We start from the raw sequence: 19535 nt of genomic DNA on the forward strand, positions 1-19535 counted from the left end.
TGCTACTTGTTGGCGACATTTCTTTTCATGCTTAAAAGGGGCTTTAATCTTAGATTTGACCTTGTTTATCTATAATTAATAAAAATCTGAACATTTATAGCTGGAGGGTAAAGGGCCACTCTAGTGTGGATGGATGGATGCATGTATAAGAGAAAAGCAATGCAAGTTCCGCACAAGGAAAATGAAGTGAACGGAGCTATTTTAAAGGCTAAAAACAATCAGAGGCTTTTTTTCTGTAGCAAAATAAATAAATAAATAAATAAGTTTGATTTTAGATCAAAAGCTTACTTATTTTCTCTTGATTTGTGTCGGTGTTTGACGTGCCACAGTCAGTAGCACCGCAGTGAGTGCTGTATGAGCAGGGCACTTGATCTAATTTTAGATCATAGTCTAGATGCAGAGGAGAAAATCAATCATGATGAAATAAAGTAAAAGTCAATCGTCTTTGGACTTTGGAACAGTTACAAACAAATATAGACCACACAGCTCAGACACAGATTCAGTTAATCAATTCTGGCTAAAGAGGAACTTATTGAAACTGGACGTATATTCGGATCAACACTGTCAGTAGTCTTCCATGATAGCACACTTGTAGAAAACAAAAGCACATTAAGCAGAAGTTGTGTCTAATGTTAAACATTTTACTATATTTCAGAATGGAGGCGGAGTCCAGATGTTGCCTGATGATGTCATGGTCAGATTTTTTTTTTCGCTGTTCACATTTGCCAGTTTAAAGTCGCAGCAAAGTTAATGTGTCGGGATTAGTTCAGGACAGCAAACGGCTGTGTGACTTTTAGCTGCAATATTGTTCAAAAGAATGGGTTGTTTGACATATTTCATCTTTGAGCTGTTTAATGTTGCAGAACGGGATGGGAGCCCAATAAACTTGAATGATCTGAAAATGTAATCTCACCCTGACATGCAACAGAACATGGGCGCACAATGCATCCATATATGACTTATTCTTCATTCGTGTGGTGAAACTACTGTAGGTTATATTGTTTTGGAGAAATGCTGTTGAGAAGACGCCCTTCTTCTTTCTTCTTCTTCTTTTGGCTTGTCCTGTGAGGGGTCGCCACAGCAAATGAACATTCTCCACTTCACCCTGTCCTTTGCATCGTCCTCCCCAACACCAGACACTCTCATGTCCTCCCTCACTACGTCCATGTATCTTCTCCTTGGTCGACCTCTAGCCCTGTTCCCTGGCAGTTCCATCCCCAATTCTTCACTTCCTTTCCACATTATCCACCACACTGCACGATATACTTCATCACTGCAATGTTGACCCTAGGTACTTTAAGTAGTAGCATCTGTGGAGAAGATGACTAACCTTCAGAATCACCTTAAATCACAACGACATGATATTTGTGTAAAGTTTGGTGGAGCTGGAATGTATAGTTTACCAGATATGCTCCTGACTACCCATCATGCATTAGAAATCGCATCACATTTCCTGTCCAACATAAAATGGGCAGCTGCTTGTTAGGGTTTATATAATGTATGCTTCAAGTATCGTGAAGATGTTGTGTATTGTTCATAGGGAATGCTTGAGACAAAGAATGATCAGAGTGGACAGATATACTATATCACCCTGTCATTGTCGTGTTGGGGATAAGCATGAGGGAACATAAACTAACAAACAACACACACACACAAATACAATGTCTTGATAGCTTGCCAAGCTGAATATTAAATCAGTTAGCAACTTGAAGCTGCTGTGCATTTCAATGTGCCTCTGTCACTGTGAAGGAAATACATATTCCACTTTATGTATGCAAACAGGGTGACAGTAGGACGATGTTTCCTCAATAGATTATAATTTGAAGTCTAGCTGTCATTCATCGACACCAGCAATTTGTCTGGCTCTGTACTCTGCAAACAAATTATTTGACACTTGGTGACAGCTGCATTTTGAGGTTTGCAATGGTGTGTGCCTCTAATATAAATTGTGGAATAACAAATCATCAGAGCATAAAATACATTTGACATGCTTTTGCTATTACACCTGCTGTCATCTTGGAGCTTTGTTGACTGGTCCCCCCCCAGTGGGGATAGCTTTGATTGACAGCAGACACTAGCAGCAATGATCCACTCCAGAAGATCCGATGGCAAAACATGCTGCTCCCAGCACATACTCATTAAAGAAAGCTTTAAAGCAGCACCTATTAAAGAACAAGGGTCCGGAACACTGACTGACATTCCTGCTCTTTAACACTTTGACATGGATATGACAGATTTAAGTCAAGCCTTCCAGTCTCAGCTTTGTTCTTTATCTGTAATTAACATGGCATTGCATCATACCATGTCTGTTTTCACAGGATACTCATCAAACTATCAAAACATTTCAGACAGGACACCGAGTCGGGGAAAACGTAAGGTATATAATATTCTTTAGTTATACAATTCCCATATCACACTATCCATCCATCCATCCATCCATCTCAGAGAGCCAGTCTCTCTGACCGGGGACCTGGAATGGTCTGGAAGTCCTTGTTGAGACTGTTGCCTCCGTGACCCGGCCCCGGATAAGCAGTGGAAGATGGTTGCAATGATTTATCTATTTATTTGAATCCACAAAAAGGGATGTTGGAGGTATGAGTAACATTGTAGCAATGTACATACTAGAACTCCATAGATATAAAAATAAATAAGTTTCAGGCATTTAACACTTATCTCAATATATATTAGACAAAAATGAGCGATCATCTCAGTCCTTCTATATGGACAGTAGTTTGGTTGTGATGCTCCATACTGGCCTTTCAGGAATAAATTTCATATCCCATCCCGTCTCCGATCAATCATTATACCATGTTGGGTAGACACAAACAGAAGCACCAAAGAGAAAGCTCTCCGGTGCAATTCTTCAATAAGGAGCAACTGTCACAAGGAATCTCTGCAACAGGCTCCATTACATTAAAGAGAGCCACACAGCCTACCTCTGCCATCAAATTGTGGAAAAAAACAGAACTTTTTTAATGTTTTTGTCTAGCAGAAATAATGTGGTGATAAAAGCCGCTAAAATACAAAGTGCAGAGCTTCAGACAGTTTGGAAAGAGGTGCACAAGAAAGTGGAAGCATGTAAGGCACACAGTGTGAAACCACACAAACTCCTGCCTGTTTGGTGCGATCAGCACACATTTCACTGCACCATCTGCTGCCAAATGCAAGGTCTCTGTCACTTTTTTTCAGTCGGAGTTTTGCTTTGTGGCCTTTTGGAGTTTGCATTCTCTTGTGATCACGCATCCTCCTTGGCTCACTTGAGTGCAATCATTGCTGTTCGAAATGAAAAAATGATTCACTTGTCTCAGCAAGACCAATTTATCACATGCAGTAAAAACAGTTTGAAATGATGGGATAAATGAAGAATTGTGTTTCTTTTTAGGTGAAAACAAGCAGAACACAGCAAGTCTAAATTGTTTTTTAGAAATGCATTAACTGCTGTGCAAATGTTAATAGTGATGTGAGGAAAAGCACCAAAGCGACTGAGATAAACTCTGATCATGAATCAGTAGGTTGTTTTCTGCTTTTTCCAGCAAATCTTTGTTTTGGTGAGGGTTCAGCATCATTGTAAGTAAAAAAAAAAAAGTGAGAGGAAACTGTTTTGGTTTTGATTATCACCTTTAGTATTGTTTGATTAAATGTGTCTCTATTGATAAGCCATCCGAGAACAGCATCACTTTAGTGCCACTGACGATGAGAACAAAGTGCAGCGCAGGACTGGCTGTTGATGCACACTTAACTTTATAATAACAATCAATATGAGGTGCTACTCTGTATCTTAACCTTGGTCAGCTAGAGAAATGTGGACAGCTATGGCACAGTCCAGCAACATTTGGAAAGCTTCCAACAACAGCAGCGATGCTGGCTGAGGGCCAGGTGGATCATCGCCTCGCTCAACGGCCAGCAGTTGAGCGGAATACTACATGAATATTCAGCAGCTGAATTCCTTGACTGTATTATTGTTTCCCGGAAGGTGGATGTGGTAATAGAGCATACAATGCTCTGTGAGATTCACACTACATGCTTACCTTGAACCTCCTTGTCATTTCGGAACCATCGGATGGCTGCAGCCGGTTTGCTGCCTGATGTGGTGCATGTCAGGGTGATTACATCTCCCTCCATGGCAGGCTTGGTGAATCCTGTAATCTCCGGTCGGCCTGGCACTCCTGTGTTGCATGGAAATATAATAATCGTGAATAACCTACTGATTCCGGTATATTACGAGGTGAGGGATAACCCAGAGGATGGTTTGCATTACGTTGCCCTACCAATAAGAAAGAATGTGTTACTGATTGCTGATGTTTCATTTTCGGGGTATCATGCTGCTCACTTCACTGACAAATCCAACATTGACTGCACATTCTTTAAAACACATACAATGTAATTTTGTGATTTATTGAATAAAGTTAGACATGAATTACACAAAATTTCAAATAAAATAAAATACTACGGTATTGCTCCCCCTTCCCACTCCAGGTAGATTGTGAGATAACAAAGGTCATGTTCTTGAAACAGGAGTCTAAATAAATGAATTGCAAATGTTGACAGAATGTGGGAGTAGATTAAATTTAAATTCTATTTCAGCACAACTGTCTCACACAGATTTGAAAAGGTTGAGATTTTTGTGGCTTTCCTGCCTACGGAAATATACCAGCACTTCTAGCATGCTACCTTCACTGTCATCCTTTATTATAGGAGACAAGAGCAACATGTAATGCAGCAATATTTTCCTAGGAATCCACGAGGTTCTGGTAAGAAGAGATATAGAATTGAATTTAACATGTGGAGGTATTCATAATGTCAGAATGCAGAGATTAGTGACTATTAAATTAAATCTGTGGAGAATGGACCAAAGAGTTCATGCTTACCCAGAACAGTAAGAAAGGCCTTGGTGGTCTTGACAGGCATGGTGAAAAGTGAGCATGTGTAGTGGCCCTCGTCTGACAGGCTGACATCACCGATCCTGATGGTAAGCTCCTGCGACGAGGCTCTCACCAGCTCAATCCTGTGATCCCTCAGGGCTGTATAAGATGCAAGGAGGGAGAACAAAGAGAATTTAGCCTGTAGAAGTACCATTTGTAATTCAGATGATTAGCAAAGCAAGAGAGAATGTGCTGTGCGCCTCCTAATTTCACATTGTTGTCAAATGCTGCAAGTACAAACTGTGGCCAGTGTTTTGACACATTTTTTTTCTATTTGCATTCCGAGCTGCATTCTGCCCTATCCAGAGTCAGTGGGAATAGGTAGGCATCAGCAGGATGCACTGAGGCGTAGCAGCAGAAAAAGGCTTCTAGACCTAGATTACAATATCGCATTAGTAATTCAGGTATTGATTTCCACTCAATTTAACATGTTTAACGATGTCCTTTGTCTGTGACATTTTTATTTTTTACTGTAATACCAAAATCTCATCCTTACCTTTTAGATAACCACTTAGCCTGGACATGTGGTGAATATATAGTAATGTATGTAATCTATTGTTTATTATCTGGACCTGTTTAGCATGTGAATAACACGCAAATATTTTCCATGTTCAAGGATAACATCTCCTGTCCCCCCAGATCTATCTCCACCCAGGTCATCTGATCAATCTCATCCCCTGTGCCGCTGTAACCACCTGTCTCCCATTTCCTTCATCATTATCTCTTCATAAACTCAGCTCTGACAACACACCCTTGACAGATTGCTAGCGACTTGTTCCTACTCTCGAGCACGCTTATTCAGATTTTTGATTCACGTGTACCTGCCCTGCTTGTTTTTGGATTTGCCTGATCCCTTTGGATTTGTCTGCCTGAATGAACTGATTTCTGGTTTGTGAACTCTGCCTGCCTCTGGGAACTTGTCTTTGTCTGCCCATCTGGCTTCGTTTCCTGATTTTTGATTTTTGCCTGTGTATCCGTTAAAGTTCTGCTACTGGGTATTACATCTCCTGCCCTGCATTTTGATTCTGCCCTTCAGAACTCCAAGCATAGGTGGTGGTGGCTAAAGAGTCTGGTGAGACTGATAAGGTGATGAGGCTAATGAAATTGTGTATTTTGGAAAAGTCAGAAGACTGGGTGTTGATGGAGAGGTGGAAGGCAAACATTACAGCCCTCATGAAAGAGCTAGCGATATGCAAATAATCATATGTACTTGAAAAAGCAGACAGACAATCTTGTGCTATTTCAGAAATTTATTTTTTCCACACATATGGAATAATTTTGACTTCCACAACAGCAGTTAATGTTGTGTCAGTTTAAAAGTCCCAGATAACGTGCTGGACACTAGATAGAAGTGCTGTGATGTACAGAGATCTATTTATTTATTGATTATTATTTGTAACATTAATGCATTTGTAAAACATGCTGAAGAACATATTGTGCATTTGTACATGTTGTGTTTTGCAAATGAAGATGCATTAGCTTGTTAATCATTTTTCATTTTGTCTTTGTCTTTGTATGAAAACCAGACTGTTAGTAGACCATCGTGCATTTGCAGAACGTGTTTTGTTTGTTTGATATACATGTTTTGTACTTCATTTGTCAGTGGTTCCACTACTTTTTCTGGATCATTTTGCAGATAGGAGGTTGTGCGTTTCGGCCATCGTTGTACTGTCTGCATGTCAGTTTTAGTGCAATATGTAGATATGTTTTGTTTGTTTGCTAACTTATAGCATGAATTTCTTGTACCCCCCCCCCCCCCCCCATAGAAAATGACTGATATAAATTAAGATTGAGTATTCATTAGAGGTAAGGATGATTTTTTTGGTGTGAGCAAAGCTGGAGCTTAATTAAACAGCCAGATACAAATTAACCAAAATTACTCGTTAAATTTATGGAATGTGATAATTACAATGAGGATACTTAAAGCCTAACACTGTCACTGCCCTTTTGGGTATGAATGCACACTCATTAAGCAGAGACAGCCAGGCAGTCATACTGAATAATTTCATCTTCCACCTGTCATCTCTCGTACAATTTCAAATTCAATATCGCCTGCTCCTACGAGCGACCAACCACAGACAGCAGGGAGGAACGTGCTCTTTGAATACATTACACATTTTTAATCCTCTCTCCCTTTGGGTCTGGCCAACTGTCTCCCCGGAAACTCTTTCATCTGAAGTAATTTGAACTCCATTGGATTGTACTACAGAGGACAAATTTGGCAAAATGGAGACGTAGGTGTTGATTAGGATTCAATCAATGTAGAATGGTGTCAGAAAAAAGAACTGCATCTGAAATTTGGTTCTGTTCCCATTCGTTTGATTCTAGTAACAAACGTGCATAGCATACGTGTGATTCCACACTTTCATAGACATATCAGATGGCATCAACAAGGTTATTGTTCTTCTTCAATAACGCAGCATCATTAAATCGCCCTTATCTTACAATTGCAGTCCTGAAAACGTAAAAATAAAGATTTATTATCATTGATGGTTTGCTGCCATTTCTTATTAAAGGCATTTTGTTAACCAAGAGTAAAGGAGTATGATATTTAAAACTAGCTTCAAGCAAGAATTAAAAATAAATAGCAATCCATTCAGAGAGCCAGAGAGTGGGTTAATACAAACATTCCACAGTCTTTCTGGAAAAAAACAAAAAAAAAACAATGTATCTTGAAACCAAGCTTCCTGATGTTCTTTGTAGTTAAGCTTTATCACTTCAGAGCTCAGAAATGCCCAGAGGCTCTGGTAGAAAACAGCAATTCCTGTTGGTGGATGGATGCATTCGAGAGGTGATGGGGTCTAAACAAACATCATACAGGAACTTAGAAGATATGGAAGTACATGCTGAGTGGATAAAAGCATTGGACAAGATGACATGCTGCAAATTCCTCTGGCCCATATCCCTCTGCAATGCACAGACAGGAAGAAATAGACGGAATTCTCGTTCTCAAAAGTGCAGACATCTCTGAGATGATGATAAATATTCCTTTTCCTTAGATGGATTTGTTTGGGAAAACAGGTATTTGTGCTAAAGTCATCAAAGTCTGTAGGCATGAAAGGGTTTGCTCCAGCAACCGATCTGCTTGAATTTACATCTGTTATAAGAGATTAATTGTCAAAGAGAGTTTCAATATGCTAAGTGTCTGTGGAACCTTCCCAAATCACCACTGCATTATCCTCCTCTCTGCTGTCCAGTTATGTCAATCGACACTTTGGTAAAATATGTCTGGAGCTTCTGTGCTGTACCATTTCCAGCTGACTCTTCGGCACCTTCAGTTATACTTTCTATTATAATGACTGTTGGGAACACATTGAGCATATGGTTGGACAACAGTGGCAGAGCACCAGATTACGATGCAGAGCGGTTCTGTCACTCTCAACACCAAAGCGGAGAACAAATACAGAGCAGACTTCTGATTATTTCAATTTACATTTTAAATATATATTTTTTCTTGAATAATAATAATGTGGAATATCATCACCATTAATACTGAGATCTATATATCAGGTGTTGTATAACATGGATATGGACACTTTGAAGCAAGTAGTGGCTGGGAAGCGACCGTCTGTTAAACAAAAGACGGATTTGACTGATGTCTTTTGCGACAATTACTAGCAACACATAGCAGGTGAGCCATGGGCACATTGTTAGAATGAGTTGTACAAAGGTTTGAATAACCCAAAGACAAGTGTTATCTATTACTCTAACAGCATATGGCCGGGAATCCATGCAATTTGAATCCAATCCATGCTAGGAGCCCAGGATGCGGGCAGATCCGTCACAATCAGACCCAAACGCCATTGGCTGACAAAGCTTTTTTCCAGCAGCTTTAGGAAATCAAAGTGATGAAAAGGTTCATTTCCCCCCAAACCCTAGATAGCTCCTGCACTGTTCATTCTGCGTAGCAGGAAGCATAAATCTGCACTCTGACCTTGCGCACGCTACAGCCTTGCAGCATGGCAGCTTAATGTGCAGTACATCTCCTGTGATGGAGGCCTTACCAAGGCAGTCTCAAATCAGTAAACCTGACACCCCAGTCCCCCCCCTAGTGCAAAGCATACCATTGCTACAGGCCTTTGATGCAAAGTAATGTCTGGCTTGTTTCCCTGACAGTCCATAGCACCAGCAACCATGTCAGGGGAACCATTCTCAACTCTCCTAAGAGAGTTGCAGTTTGTCAGATATAGTTTTTTTTATGTCCCATTTTTAAAGCATCTAAATCTACCGTGTCTAAGAACTAGAATCAGGAAGAAGTGGATGTGCGACTTATTGCTCTGCTTTCATTTGTAAGGGCAGAAGCATGGTCTTTGTCTGTGCTTGTAGACGAGATTTGAAACAGATGCTTCAATTTATATGAGATCAATTTCAGGAGTCCTTGTTATGTATAATTGGAATTATTAGAATACACTTATTACAAGCACATTTCAAAAACAATGATACAAAGTGATTCACAATGAAAATAAATTTAAAAGAATACAGATGTTATAACGTAAAAAAAAAACACCTTCCTCCGATACAATACTCATTCCTTGATAGACACCAAGTCTGTTTTCTTTGGCCATAAAAATGCTTTAATGAGCTCTGTATTATCTGTATACGGTTTGTTTTACTGGAACAGTGCATAGAAATACGCATCCAGTTTATTCAAAGATGCATCCTCATGCCACCTGGGTCAGACATGGTTATTTGTGGATGTAGAAATGCGTACACCATGTTTTATGTGCCCAAAGAGATGAGCTGGCATGCTGCCAACATGTGTTGTCTTTTCTACCTTATTAATAAAAATTGATGGCACTATCCCTCCCCCTGATCCCAACCTGGTGTTTGGAATGTGGTAAGTACTAAATCTTCTTAGATAGCAAATACTGCCAGAACACCAGGATTGTGGTTGGTAAAGCTACATTTGTTTTGTCCATGGATAAAACTGAAGCGGAATAACTTAAAGTACCCTTATCGCATCGCACTCTCCCCTACTCTGCTGCGCAACAGACAGACGCAACTCTGATTGGTCCAAATATAAAATAATATTTTACATATATCCATTCGTCTTGGAAAAAAGCCAGCAGCTCTTAGGTTCAGTAAAAATACGTTATGTCCACAACGCTGAGCGTCCCCATTTGGCCATTTCTGCGTGGCCTTGAACCACTTTCAGCAAGTCCAGGAATATGAATGCACTACATGTCCTTCAGTGAGAACACACAGCCCTGGCGCACACCTAGCTGACTCTTCAGCCAGGGGCTCCACTCTTTGCAATTAGAGTGTGTTTGCTGCTGGCTGTGCTCACTTAGTGACTGTGTGGGCGATTCTGGATGTGTTCCAGGGCTAGTGGTGCAGGCAGGGGGCTCCTTCCCACCACACATGTGGCTGCAATTAAGCGAAGGAAAGGGCCTTGTTCCAGAGGGCCATTGTTAGTGCCCATGCTCTGAGAGATCCCACTGAGCAGATGCTGCTCAAATTGGGCTCATTTTCATCTCTTGAAGGAGGGAAGAAAAGAAGGAGGAATTCTCCCAGCAGAAACACTACATCCTGTCTTCGAGTGGTGAATAATGAGAATGAATATAATTTGTTTCTGTCCGTTTTTCAGCTCATTGACGTGAGCTTGATTGTACACTGCGGAGCTTTCGTCTGCCTTTGAGTCCCTTTTTTTTCATATGAACGCTCTCATATAAAATATAATTGTTATTGAAGCGATTGCCAGTGGGATTATAAAATCATGTTACTTTTTAAAAAGGAACAAAAAGACAAATTATAGCACCACAGTAAAAATATTTTTCTTTAAAATAAAAAAATGATGAAAATACTTTCAAACAAGGGTTTAAAATTCTAAAGAAATTCCATTACAGCATATGGTTTATTATTCTAAAGAGGTAATGTACATTATATATGCACGACATGTAGTGTAGAGCAGCTCAATACATACAAGAACAGCTCTTCATATTTGTGACAGTAGCTGTAGTTGTCAAGAATGCTGAACAGGACGGTATGGATTCAAAATGCAGCGGCAGAGACTGACGGTAGAGCAACAGAAGGGTTTAATCCAAAAAAGGGTTCGGCACAGAAAACAGTCCACACTGGCAAAGGTTCAGAAACGAGACGACGGCTATGACGTGAGAAAAAGGCTGGAACGCGACTGAAGTTCAACGAACTGGCAGAGCACTGGAAACAGTGGGAGGGAGATAAGAAGGCCGGGTTAGGAAGGGAATGAGGAGCAGGTGTGACAATCAGAGCAGGTGTGACAACGAGAGGGACGGAGGTCAGACACAGAACACAGGAAGTAAAGCAACACATAAAGGCAGGGAATGGAAGCAAAATATACCAGAACAAACACAAACATAACGGTAGTACTAGTGACTAACACCCCATTGGTACATTCATGTTACAGTACAGTTAACTGAATACATTTAGGGGAGCAGTGGCTCAGTGGGTTGGGAGCTGGAAGGTCACCGGTTCAAGATGAAATATGGGGTGTGGGCTGGTTGCCCTTGAGCAAGGTGCCGCCCCTCTGCTCCGGGTGCGTCGATTGAGGCGGCTACTTCACCCTATGCCCTCTCCTCATGCTATGGGGCCCCTATGGATATATGCATATGTGTGAATGTTTCAAGGGTCCCCTTGAACTAGGGTGTAACTTAATTGTTGTTGTTGTGTTTGTAGCACTTGTCAACATTTCAATGGCAAATAAAGCTTTCTTCTTAATGCACATTGTTCACACAAGGACTTTAGTCATGGTTATAATTTTTCTTTTCACATTTTGTCAACAGTCAAAATACCGAAAGAAAAATGTTTCACCTGGCGAAATAAACTTTTTTTTTATTTGCATGTTTGAGGTTTTTTGTTTCCATATTTTTTTTCTGAAAATATTTGTACATGCATATGGCAATTATTATTATTATTGTAGTCCTTGCATTAGAAGTCAATTTCAAATCTAAAATGCAATGACAGACAGCTATCTGAGGCTGAACTCATGTTATGTGCTCAAGGTACTTTCTTTCAACAGACCAACCGTGAAATGTTTACTGGGAATGGACATTGAAATGTGCTTTCAGTGGTGCTCACTCCAGTAATTGCATCCTTGGTAATTATCCTTCACTCTCTCAAACTAATGAATGCCTTAATGGTCACATTAAGGCATTCACTTAACACATAACAGCATTTTGATGACTACAAACCAATTAAGATCAATTTTGCTTTGTGACCTCATGATCCAGGCTGAATGTCCCAATTAAATGTCATGAATGATCAACCATAAACATGTAAGAGACTGGAATTGAGATGAAGAACACTGAACAACTGGCCACAGCACATACAGTCCTGTACATACGTCCCCATATCTCTCTTACAAACATATTCTGAGGTTCAAATGAGTAATTTATTATCTTCCTTTGACATGCAATCTGCCATAGCTTCCAATTAATTGCATTATTCATATTCACCGTATCTGACAAAAGATTCTGCTTCCATCCAGCATGCCTCCAGGAATGTCATTACCATTCCCTGCAGCATTGCCACTTTATCCTTTTCCCACAGAAGCCAAAAGTGAAGTAAATCATAACGAAGACTGCAAAGGACAGCTCTGCTCTCATTTGTCCTGCTCACTAATATGAATTCATTGCCTCGACAACGTATTTAAAAGAGATAATTCACCAACGGACATATGGTCATAATGGATTTTTCATTGCAGTAATCAGCCACATAGTTGTTACCTTCACGGCAGCCCTTGCTAAGTGGCCAAACTCCTGAATGGTGCGCTGGGCTAACTTTTATTAGGATCTGTCTTTGCTTTGTGAGATCTGTGGCAGCAGTCTGCAGGAATTTGTATGCTGCTCTTTGCCACAGTGAATTCCAAACTCTCTGAGATGGCAACAATCACTGAAGCCTTAGCCATCCACATTAGAGGAGGAGGAACATACCAAGGACCCAGCTGGAACGATATGAGAGCAAAGCTGGGCTCAGGTTTAGACAAATGTGCAGACAGTCGTATATGGATCGACTTTGGAAATCCTGCAAGGTTAACACTTTCTACAAGATCTGCGTTTTTTTAGCAAGCCTCTTATGGGAGAGGAAGATATAGAGGTCCTTCTTATCATTTACACTCTGACGAAAGATACATTAAGCCATTGAGCTGCCACCTAGCTTTAATTTCCTTTGCACCAGCAACCACATCTCTTACCGCTCTCTTTGCAGGTCTGTGACATTGACATTGCTGTGTAGACAGATTGCTTTTCACAATTTCCTGGCTGCACTGCTCCTCATGTTCTTCTTATGCAAGGACTCCCAATGGTTTCGTCACAATAGCAATGTACCATTGTAATCCCTCCTCTGTGACACGATGCAATTAAATCAACAGAAGGTTAATTGGAGTCGTCAGTTTGAGAATGGCAGTTTTTAAATGACATTGTTATAGCGAAGACAAACATTCTGACGTCAGACATTTGGGTTGTTGGTTTACTCATGAAAACTATTTTTATATACAGTACTATAACCTTGCCAAGGCAGTTTAACAAATCTTTGAAGATTGTATATCAATTAAAATAAATAAATGAATAAATAAAATCAGCATTACTGCAAAGCACAGACAAGCAACTTAGTCTGTCATTATTTACCATGTCTGGATGATTTGTGATAAAAGACAAAGAAAAAGACGCCATTTGCCGTTTGCAGGAGACCTTGTCATGCCTCTTTTGCTGTAAAATGTTATTTTTTATACTTGAGGCAAACAGGAGTATTCATTCACTCATTCATTCATTCATCTTCTGAACCGCTTTGACCGTTACCGGCACGCGGGTCATGCTGGAGCCTATCCCAGCAGTCAACGGGCGAGAGGCAGGATACACCCTGGACAAGCCGCCAGGTCATCTCAGGTCCACACATAGACAGACAATCATTCACACACACACACACACACACACACACACACACCAATTGGCCTTATTTGCATGTTTTTGGTGGTGGGAGGAAGGTGGAGAAGCCTCAGAGAACCCACGGAGACACGGGGAGAACATGCAAACTCCTCACAGGAAGGCTCGGATTCAAACCTGTGACCTTCTTGCTGTAAGGCAAGAGTGTTGAGAGGGTTTCTCTAGTCTAAATTATAACAGAACAGCAGCCGTTCAAATTTTTTTTATCACGTCTTTGATGAGTTTTGCATTCGCAGAAAAAAAGCTATAAATGCTAAGTTTTTTTGGACATTGACAAACAATGTTGTTTGAGCAAATTGCATGTGGATCAAATGGTAACATATGGCCATGCTGTTAGGTAACCCAAAGGGATTGGAGTAGGCATGGATAGACAACAAAGACAATGGACGGAGAAAACAAGAATGTGGAAATGGAGAGATTCTTCCAAAGGGCCAAGTAAGAAAACATACCAAAATAGCAAAATACAAAGAACGAGAAAATGCAACATAGCTGTGTTAATCTAATCTACCCAATTGGAACAGTTTATTACCAGCAGTTCATCAGAGGGCGAGAAGAGGCTGCCTCAAGCTCAGACAGTCTGCAGTAAGTTGCTGTTGGACTGAAAGGTAGCATAAGGTTGAGTGAAGCATTTCTCATCGGCTCCTACAAGAAGCCGCAACAAACGGTAGAAGAAAGCCAATTGCATTCCTCTGCCAAGCAATTAACTGGTGATTTGGCGCTGCAGAGATTTTCTCCCAGGCATCCCACCCTCTTCCTCAGATGATGCCCGTATTGTTCCACTCCTCCCGTTTCCCCTGATGGCCTTGCAGGCATCATATTAGTTGTGCCAATAAAGCTTTTCATTTGGTTGTTTAGAGGAAGATTGAGATGAAGTGTACCCACACTTAGCCCGAGCAACCTCTGCCGAGTGGACTACATTCATTTTGTCATCTGATTGCTCTGGAAAAGGATTCTGTCATGAAATATTAATGGCTGCCAAAGAAGGCCAAAGTGGCTCATACAGTATACATCATGCTTTCCCAGCTCTCCTCACATGCTACACCAAGACACCTGAACCGTTTGTCACATCTCATGAATCTGCAAGAAAAGTGCGTGTGTGTGTGCGTGTGCGTGCGTGTGATTAAGTTTTTGTTGCAGTAGTCAATTTAGTAGTTTCATGCATTAGAAGCTCTGGTTCTAAGACTTTTGCTTTGATTCTTTGAGTACCATTCAAACACAATTTGAGCAACGTATGTATTTAAGGTTCTGTTAACTTTTGTTTAATTGTATTTGGAAGCAATTTCATCTAATAAAGCACCTAAGACCTCATTCTAAATCCAATTACTTGTAAAGAAAAAAGTATTTGCTCAAGCCACTCTTACATCTCTCTCTCTCTCCTGCCCCCCCCCCCCCCCCTCTTTCTCTTCCGCTGTCTGTCTGTTACTCCCCAATCGCTCTCTCCATATCAATTGTTATTCAAAGGAATACTTGATCTTCAATCACGGAACTAGTGATATTCTATCAGCAGCTATAGCATAACTGAAATGCGTAATATGCCTTGGGAAACACCGACAGACGAGACCCCCCAACCCTACATGACCTGACCACGTTATACTCCTTTTCACCCCAATTCCAATTCATCAACTCCAGACGTTTGTCACCTTTAAATTGCATTTGGCTGCTGAGAGAACATTAGAATTCTTTTTGGCCCAGGCATCGCTTATTTCATGAGGTTGCAACAGTGTGCTTCCTCCTTTTCAGTGACATTCAAAATGCTAGACAAATGTGGGGTAGCTAAAATGCTAATTAAGCCCAATCATCTCACAATCCACAGGCGCCACTGTGTTGTAAACAATGCTGTCAGTGTTGCGTGATTACACCAATTCATTTCAAAATCATTTGGTCTATTTCTGTTCGTTGGGCTCTGGGAAATCAGCGGAGACATAAATGCATTAAAAATCTCCTCCAACATTGTGAGTGATGCATTTGCTGATGGAATTTCCCTCTGGGATTAATAAAGTATTCTGATTCTAATTTCCCTTTCAACGTTACCCCTGGTTTTCAGTTAGTGTGCTCATTTGATTGGCAGGGTCAATTTTCAAATGTGAAAAATTGATGGAGAATAATAATAATTTAGCTGAGGCATCTTTGTCATATCGCATCGTTTTTATCATTGCAGCCATCATCCATGAGAATATTACTCACCTTTCTTATCCCCAAAGAATAGGGTCTGTTGTGCAGGGTTTGACCACTGGAGGGAAGTGTTATCATTGTAATCCACACGACAGGTCATGTTGGCTGTGGCGCCCTCCACCACCGTCACATTCTGAGTTATGGGGAACTGACCTTGGCTACCTGTGGAATTATGAAACAGAGCTTCAGGTCATGACCGTGACATGAATAGATTGCTGTCTTGGACGGGTCGGTGATGTCTTTTTCTTGAATCGCATTAAAATGCAATTCAGAATAGACACCTTTCAGAGTTAATGTTCCCTCATCACATCGGCAATTACATTAATGTCTTCATTACTTCCCTCTAAACCAAAGAGAGCCTAACGAAATTTCACCTCACATGGACACCAGCCTACGACAGATGTTGTCTAAAACAGTGGGTTTTTTTTTTACAGGAACACAACGGTAGATTTTTGCTCTGCCAATGTGCCTTCCTCATTGCCTTATTGCAGGACCCTAATTGGTAGCATGGCCTAATTAGAGGTAGTCATGTTCTGCTGTAGAGTGTAGAACTGCAGCTGGGTGGTAAATTGACACAATCCTAGGGCCTTCGATCCAAGCGATTGCAATGCCCTGAAACAGCCGCTCATCACAGTGTGCTGTAGAAACCCAAATGAAGCCTAATCACCCAGCCTTCCTGGATTTTACCTTCTTATTGCACATTTGTACTTATCGTCTCAGCAAGGTCCCTTAATCACATTGCAGATGCATCTCGATTAAGCTTGTGGAATTGCCAGAATTGCCAGAAAACAGAATCTATGATAATATGAACCTGCCCAGACTCTCCCACGGTGTTAGAGGTCTTCAGTTCCTGCATGAAACCGGATTGCGTTTAGGGTTAGTTGCCAGCATGCATTTTGTTTTCTATTGATTTCAGAGATCTACCTCTTCCCTCTTGTAATGCACCTGAGGTGACATTGTGTCTGCCTCTCCAAGGGACAGTTTACCTTAGGGACATTTCAACTAAGAGAGCAGCTGTCTGCCTCATTACTCCAACTCAAGTTGTGAAGAAGAGGAGTCTGGGACAGCCAAATGTCTGTGGACCCTCCTTGACCTCCATGGTCCTGATGGAAACCATTGTCAGCTGTGGGTGAAGGTGAGGCTAACTAAAAATAGAAGTGGGAAAATGATTCCAACCCTGCACATTACTTATCTGCTCATTACACCAAATCACATCAACAAACACATCACCCTTCAATAATTCAAGAGCAGCTGGCTGCATGTCAGCTAGGGAGTCCTACCATCCTAGCAAACCATGTTGCAAATGGATGTGGATGCATTGTTCTGGGTACCATGTGGAGGAGTTGTCAGTTGCATATCTTACAACTTGCGCCATCATCCACTTCACCAACTCTGCAGTATCTCTGCTTCCTGACTCCAGTGATACTGGTCTCTATTCACAGAAATGTTATGGGGGGAAAATCCAAACAGTAATATATATATACCGGTATTAGAAATGGTCAACCGTTCAGCTTTTAGCCTGTATTGGACTTGTATGATTGATCTAAGCAAAAATCCTTAGAGAAATAATTTTAATGTCTGCATGGTATATATTCAGAAATATGGCAGTGTTGTTGTTGTAAAAGTAGATTCCTTGTGGGTTTGTGTGCACAGAAGCTAAGTGGGCTTTGACTAATACATTCATGGAATTCCACTGTCTTGATATTCAGTGGGAGTTGAGACGTTGGGAAATGCTGTCCTTTTTTGGTGGAAACATAATCCCTAGCACCAGCTACACAGGGAATTTCAGTTTCCTCTAGGTAGTGGTTGGGGGGCAGTCAGCCTTACCTCTACAGTTCAGTGCCAAACATTATTTTAGAAAGACACAAATGCTCCTAGGATGATTCACTGGGATGTGTGACCCCATAAACTGACCCCTAGAAGAAGCACATGTTCTGGTGGTTGACGAGGAGGGCTATTCAACAACACGCTTCATTCACTTATACAAGTTGAGCAAAACAAAGAAGGATGCGGTGACCTTTCACTACTGCAGCTCTGTATGAGAGGATTTGAATGGGGGGTACAGCCATGGCTGTACTGAGGTATCATCCACACACAACGAGCAAAGAGAAGACGAATGAACTTCCTTCTCTAAATGAAGAAAAGCAAGAACATGAGCACAAAGAGCCTGCAATTAAAAAGGGGTAAGTCTTAAATATAATACCATGTGTACACCCACACATGTGTTGAAACGGTCAGACTGTTGGCCTTCTCCTTTTCATGGAGGAATATGTGACAGTAACTAAAGCAACGGTGCAATTTATACCACCAATGATGTCTTAATTCCACTGAACTGCTTTAGGTTTAGGCTCCTGGTATTGCACATGCTGACTCACTATCACACTGCCATGGCTTATTGGAACAGTAGAATCAATCAACCATAGATAAGGCTATAGGTAGTCACTGCTTTTATTATGACCATTCTTACTGTGAAAAAGGTCTAGAAGTTTGATTAAACCAGTCAAAGTGAGTCAAGCACCACTGCTGATTAAAATCTACCAGATGTGACTCATAAATATTGTTGGCGGAGGGATTGTTTTAAGGTTAGTTACAAGCGGCCAACTGAAACAGTATCATCTATTCAATACATATTATTTGACTGTTCTGAAAATTATGAGAAATATTGCAAAATAATGTATACAATGTAGTAATGTACATAAAAATATGTTTTTAGTTCTGGTTGTTGTTGAAATGTAAATTTGGATATTCATTTTCAAAGTACTAAAGCAATACATAAGTGAAATAATGCTAACTTAAAAATGTGCTTGTTGAGCTATAAAGAAGACTGTAACTGCTCATTCCCATTCAAAGGGCTATATTCTTATAGAATATATCTGTGTTGTGTTTTAGAGTTGTAATATACTTTTGTGTAAATATTAAAAATATGAATGAGTAAATAAAGATATTCACTCTTGAATGAATGAGTAAAAATACAGAAAAACAGAAAATCATAAATATAATAAGTCTTTTGTGTCAACATTTCTATGATCGTCTCTTTAGTGTAGAAACATCACAGTGCAGCTTCACCAGAGAATGAATAATACATTCTGTATGTAAGGAAAGGTGCAATAAACATTTCTAGATAAAAAACATGGATTATATTGAGTCATGCTTGTATTGTCTTTAACAAATGAACTTCCTGAAAAGGAACAAAAAAATGTTCTCTGTCTGTTAAATGGTGGTTTGAAGGTTGTCTGCTCCACTAATGATCCAAGATGACTCAGAGAAGTACAGTGATGGAAACAGGAATAAACCTGCTCTTTTGTTAAAATGAATATGGGGGATATTAGCCATCCCTTAAACACAAAGCTTAACAGTGCTACTGGCCAAAGGACTTCAGTACTGCTGTTTACTTTTTCCTATGCTTCAATGTATTGTTCTGAATGAAGTAGAACTATATATTTTCAAGGTCACCTGCAAAATCAGGCATATATTTACTATACAATGAATTTTAGATGATCATATATTGAGACATTGGGAAACA

General features: G+C 40.4%; 1 protein-coding gene across 1 annotated transcript in view; it reads right to left on the bottom strand.

The window, feature by feature from the left end:
• Positions 1–19535, bottom strand: part of cadm2b (cell adhesion molecule 2b) — a 112925-nt gene that overhangs the window by 8629 nt on the left and 84761 nt on the right. Inside the window, exons 3-5 of the mRNA XM_068745385.1 lie at positions 16025–16174; positions 4869–5021; positions 4029–4166 (exon numbers count right to left, since the gene is read on the bottom strand). Coding sequence (XP_068601486.1) covers positions 4029–4166; positions 4869–5021; positions 16025–16174 — 441 coding nt within the window. The remainder of the gene's footprint in view (positions 1–4028; positions 4167–4868; positions 5022–16024; positions 16175–19535) is intronic.

The sequence above is a fragment of the Brachionichthys hirsutus genome, chromosome 11 (genome assembly GCF_040956055.1).
Source record: "Brachionichthys hirsutus isolate HB-005 chromosome 11, CSIRO-AGI_Bhir_v1, whole genome shotgun sequence".
Lineage (NCBI taxonomy): Eukaryota > Metazoa > Chordata > Actinopteri > Lophiiformes > Brachionichthyidae > Brachionichthys > Brachionichthys hirsutus.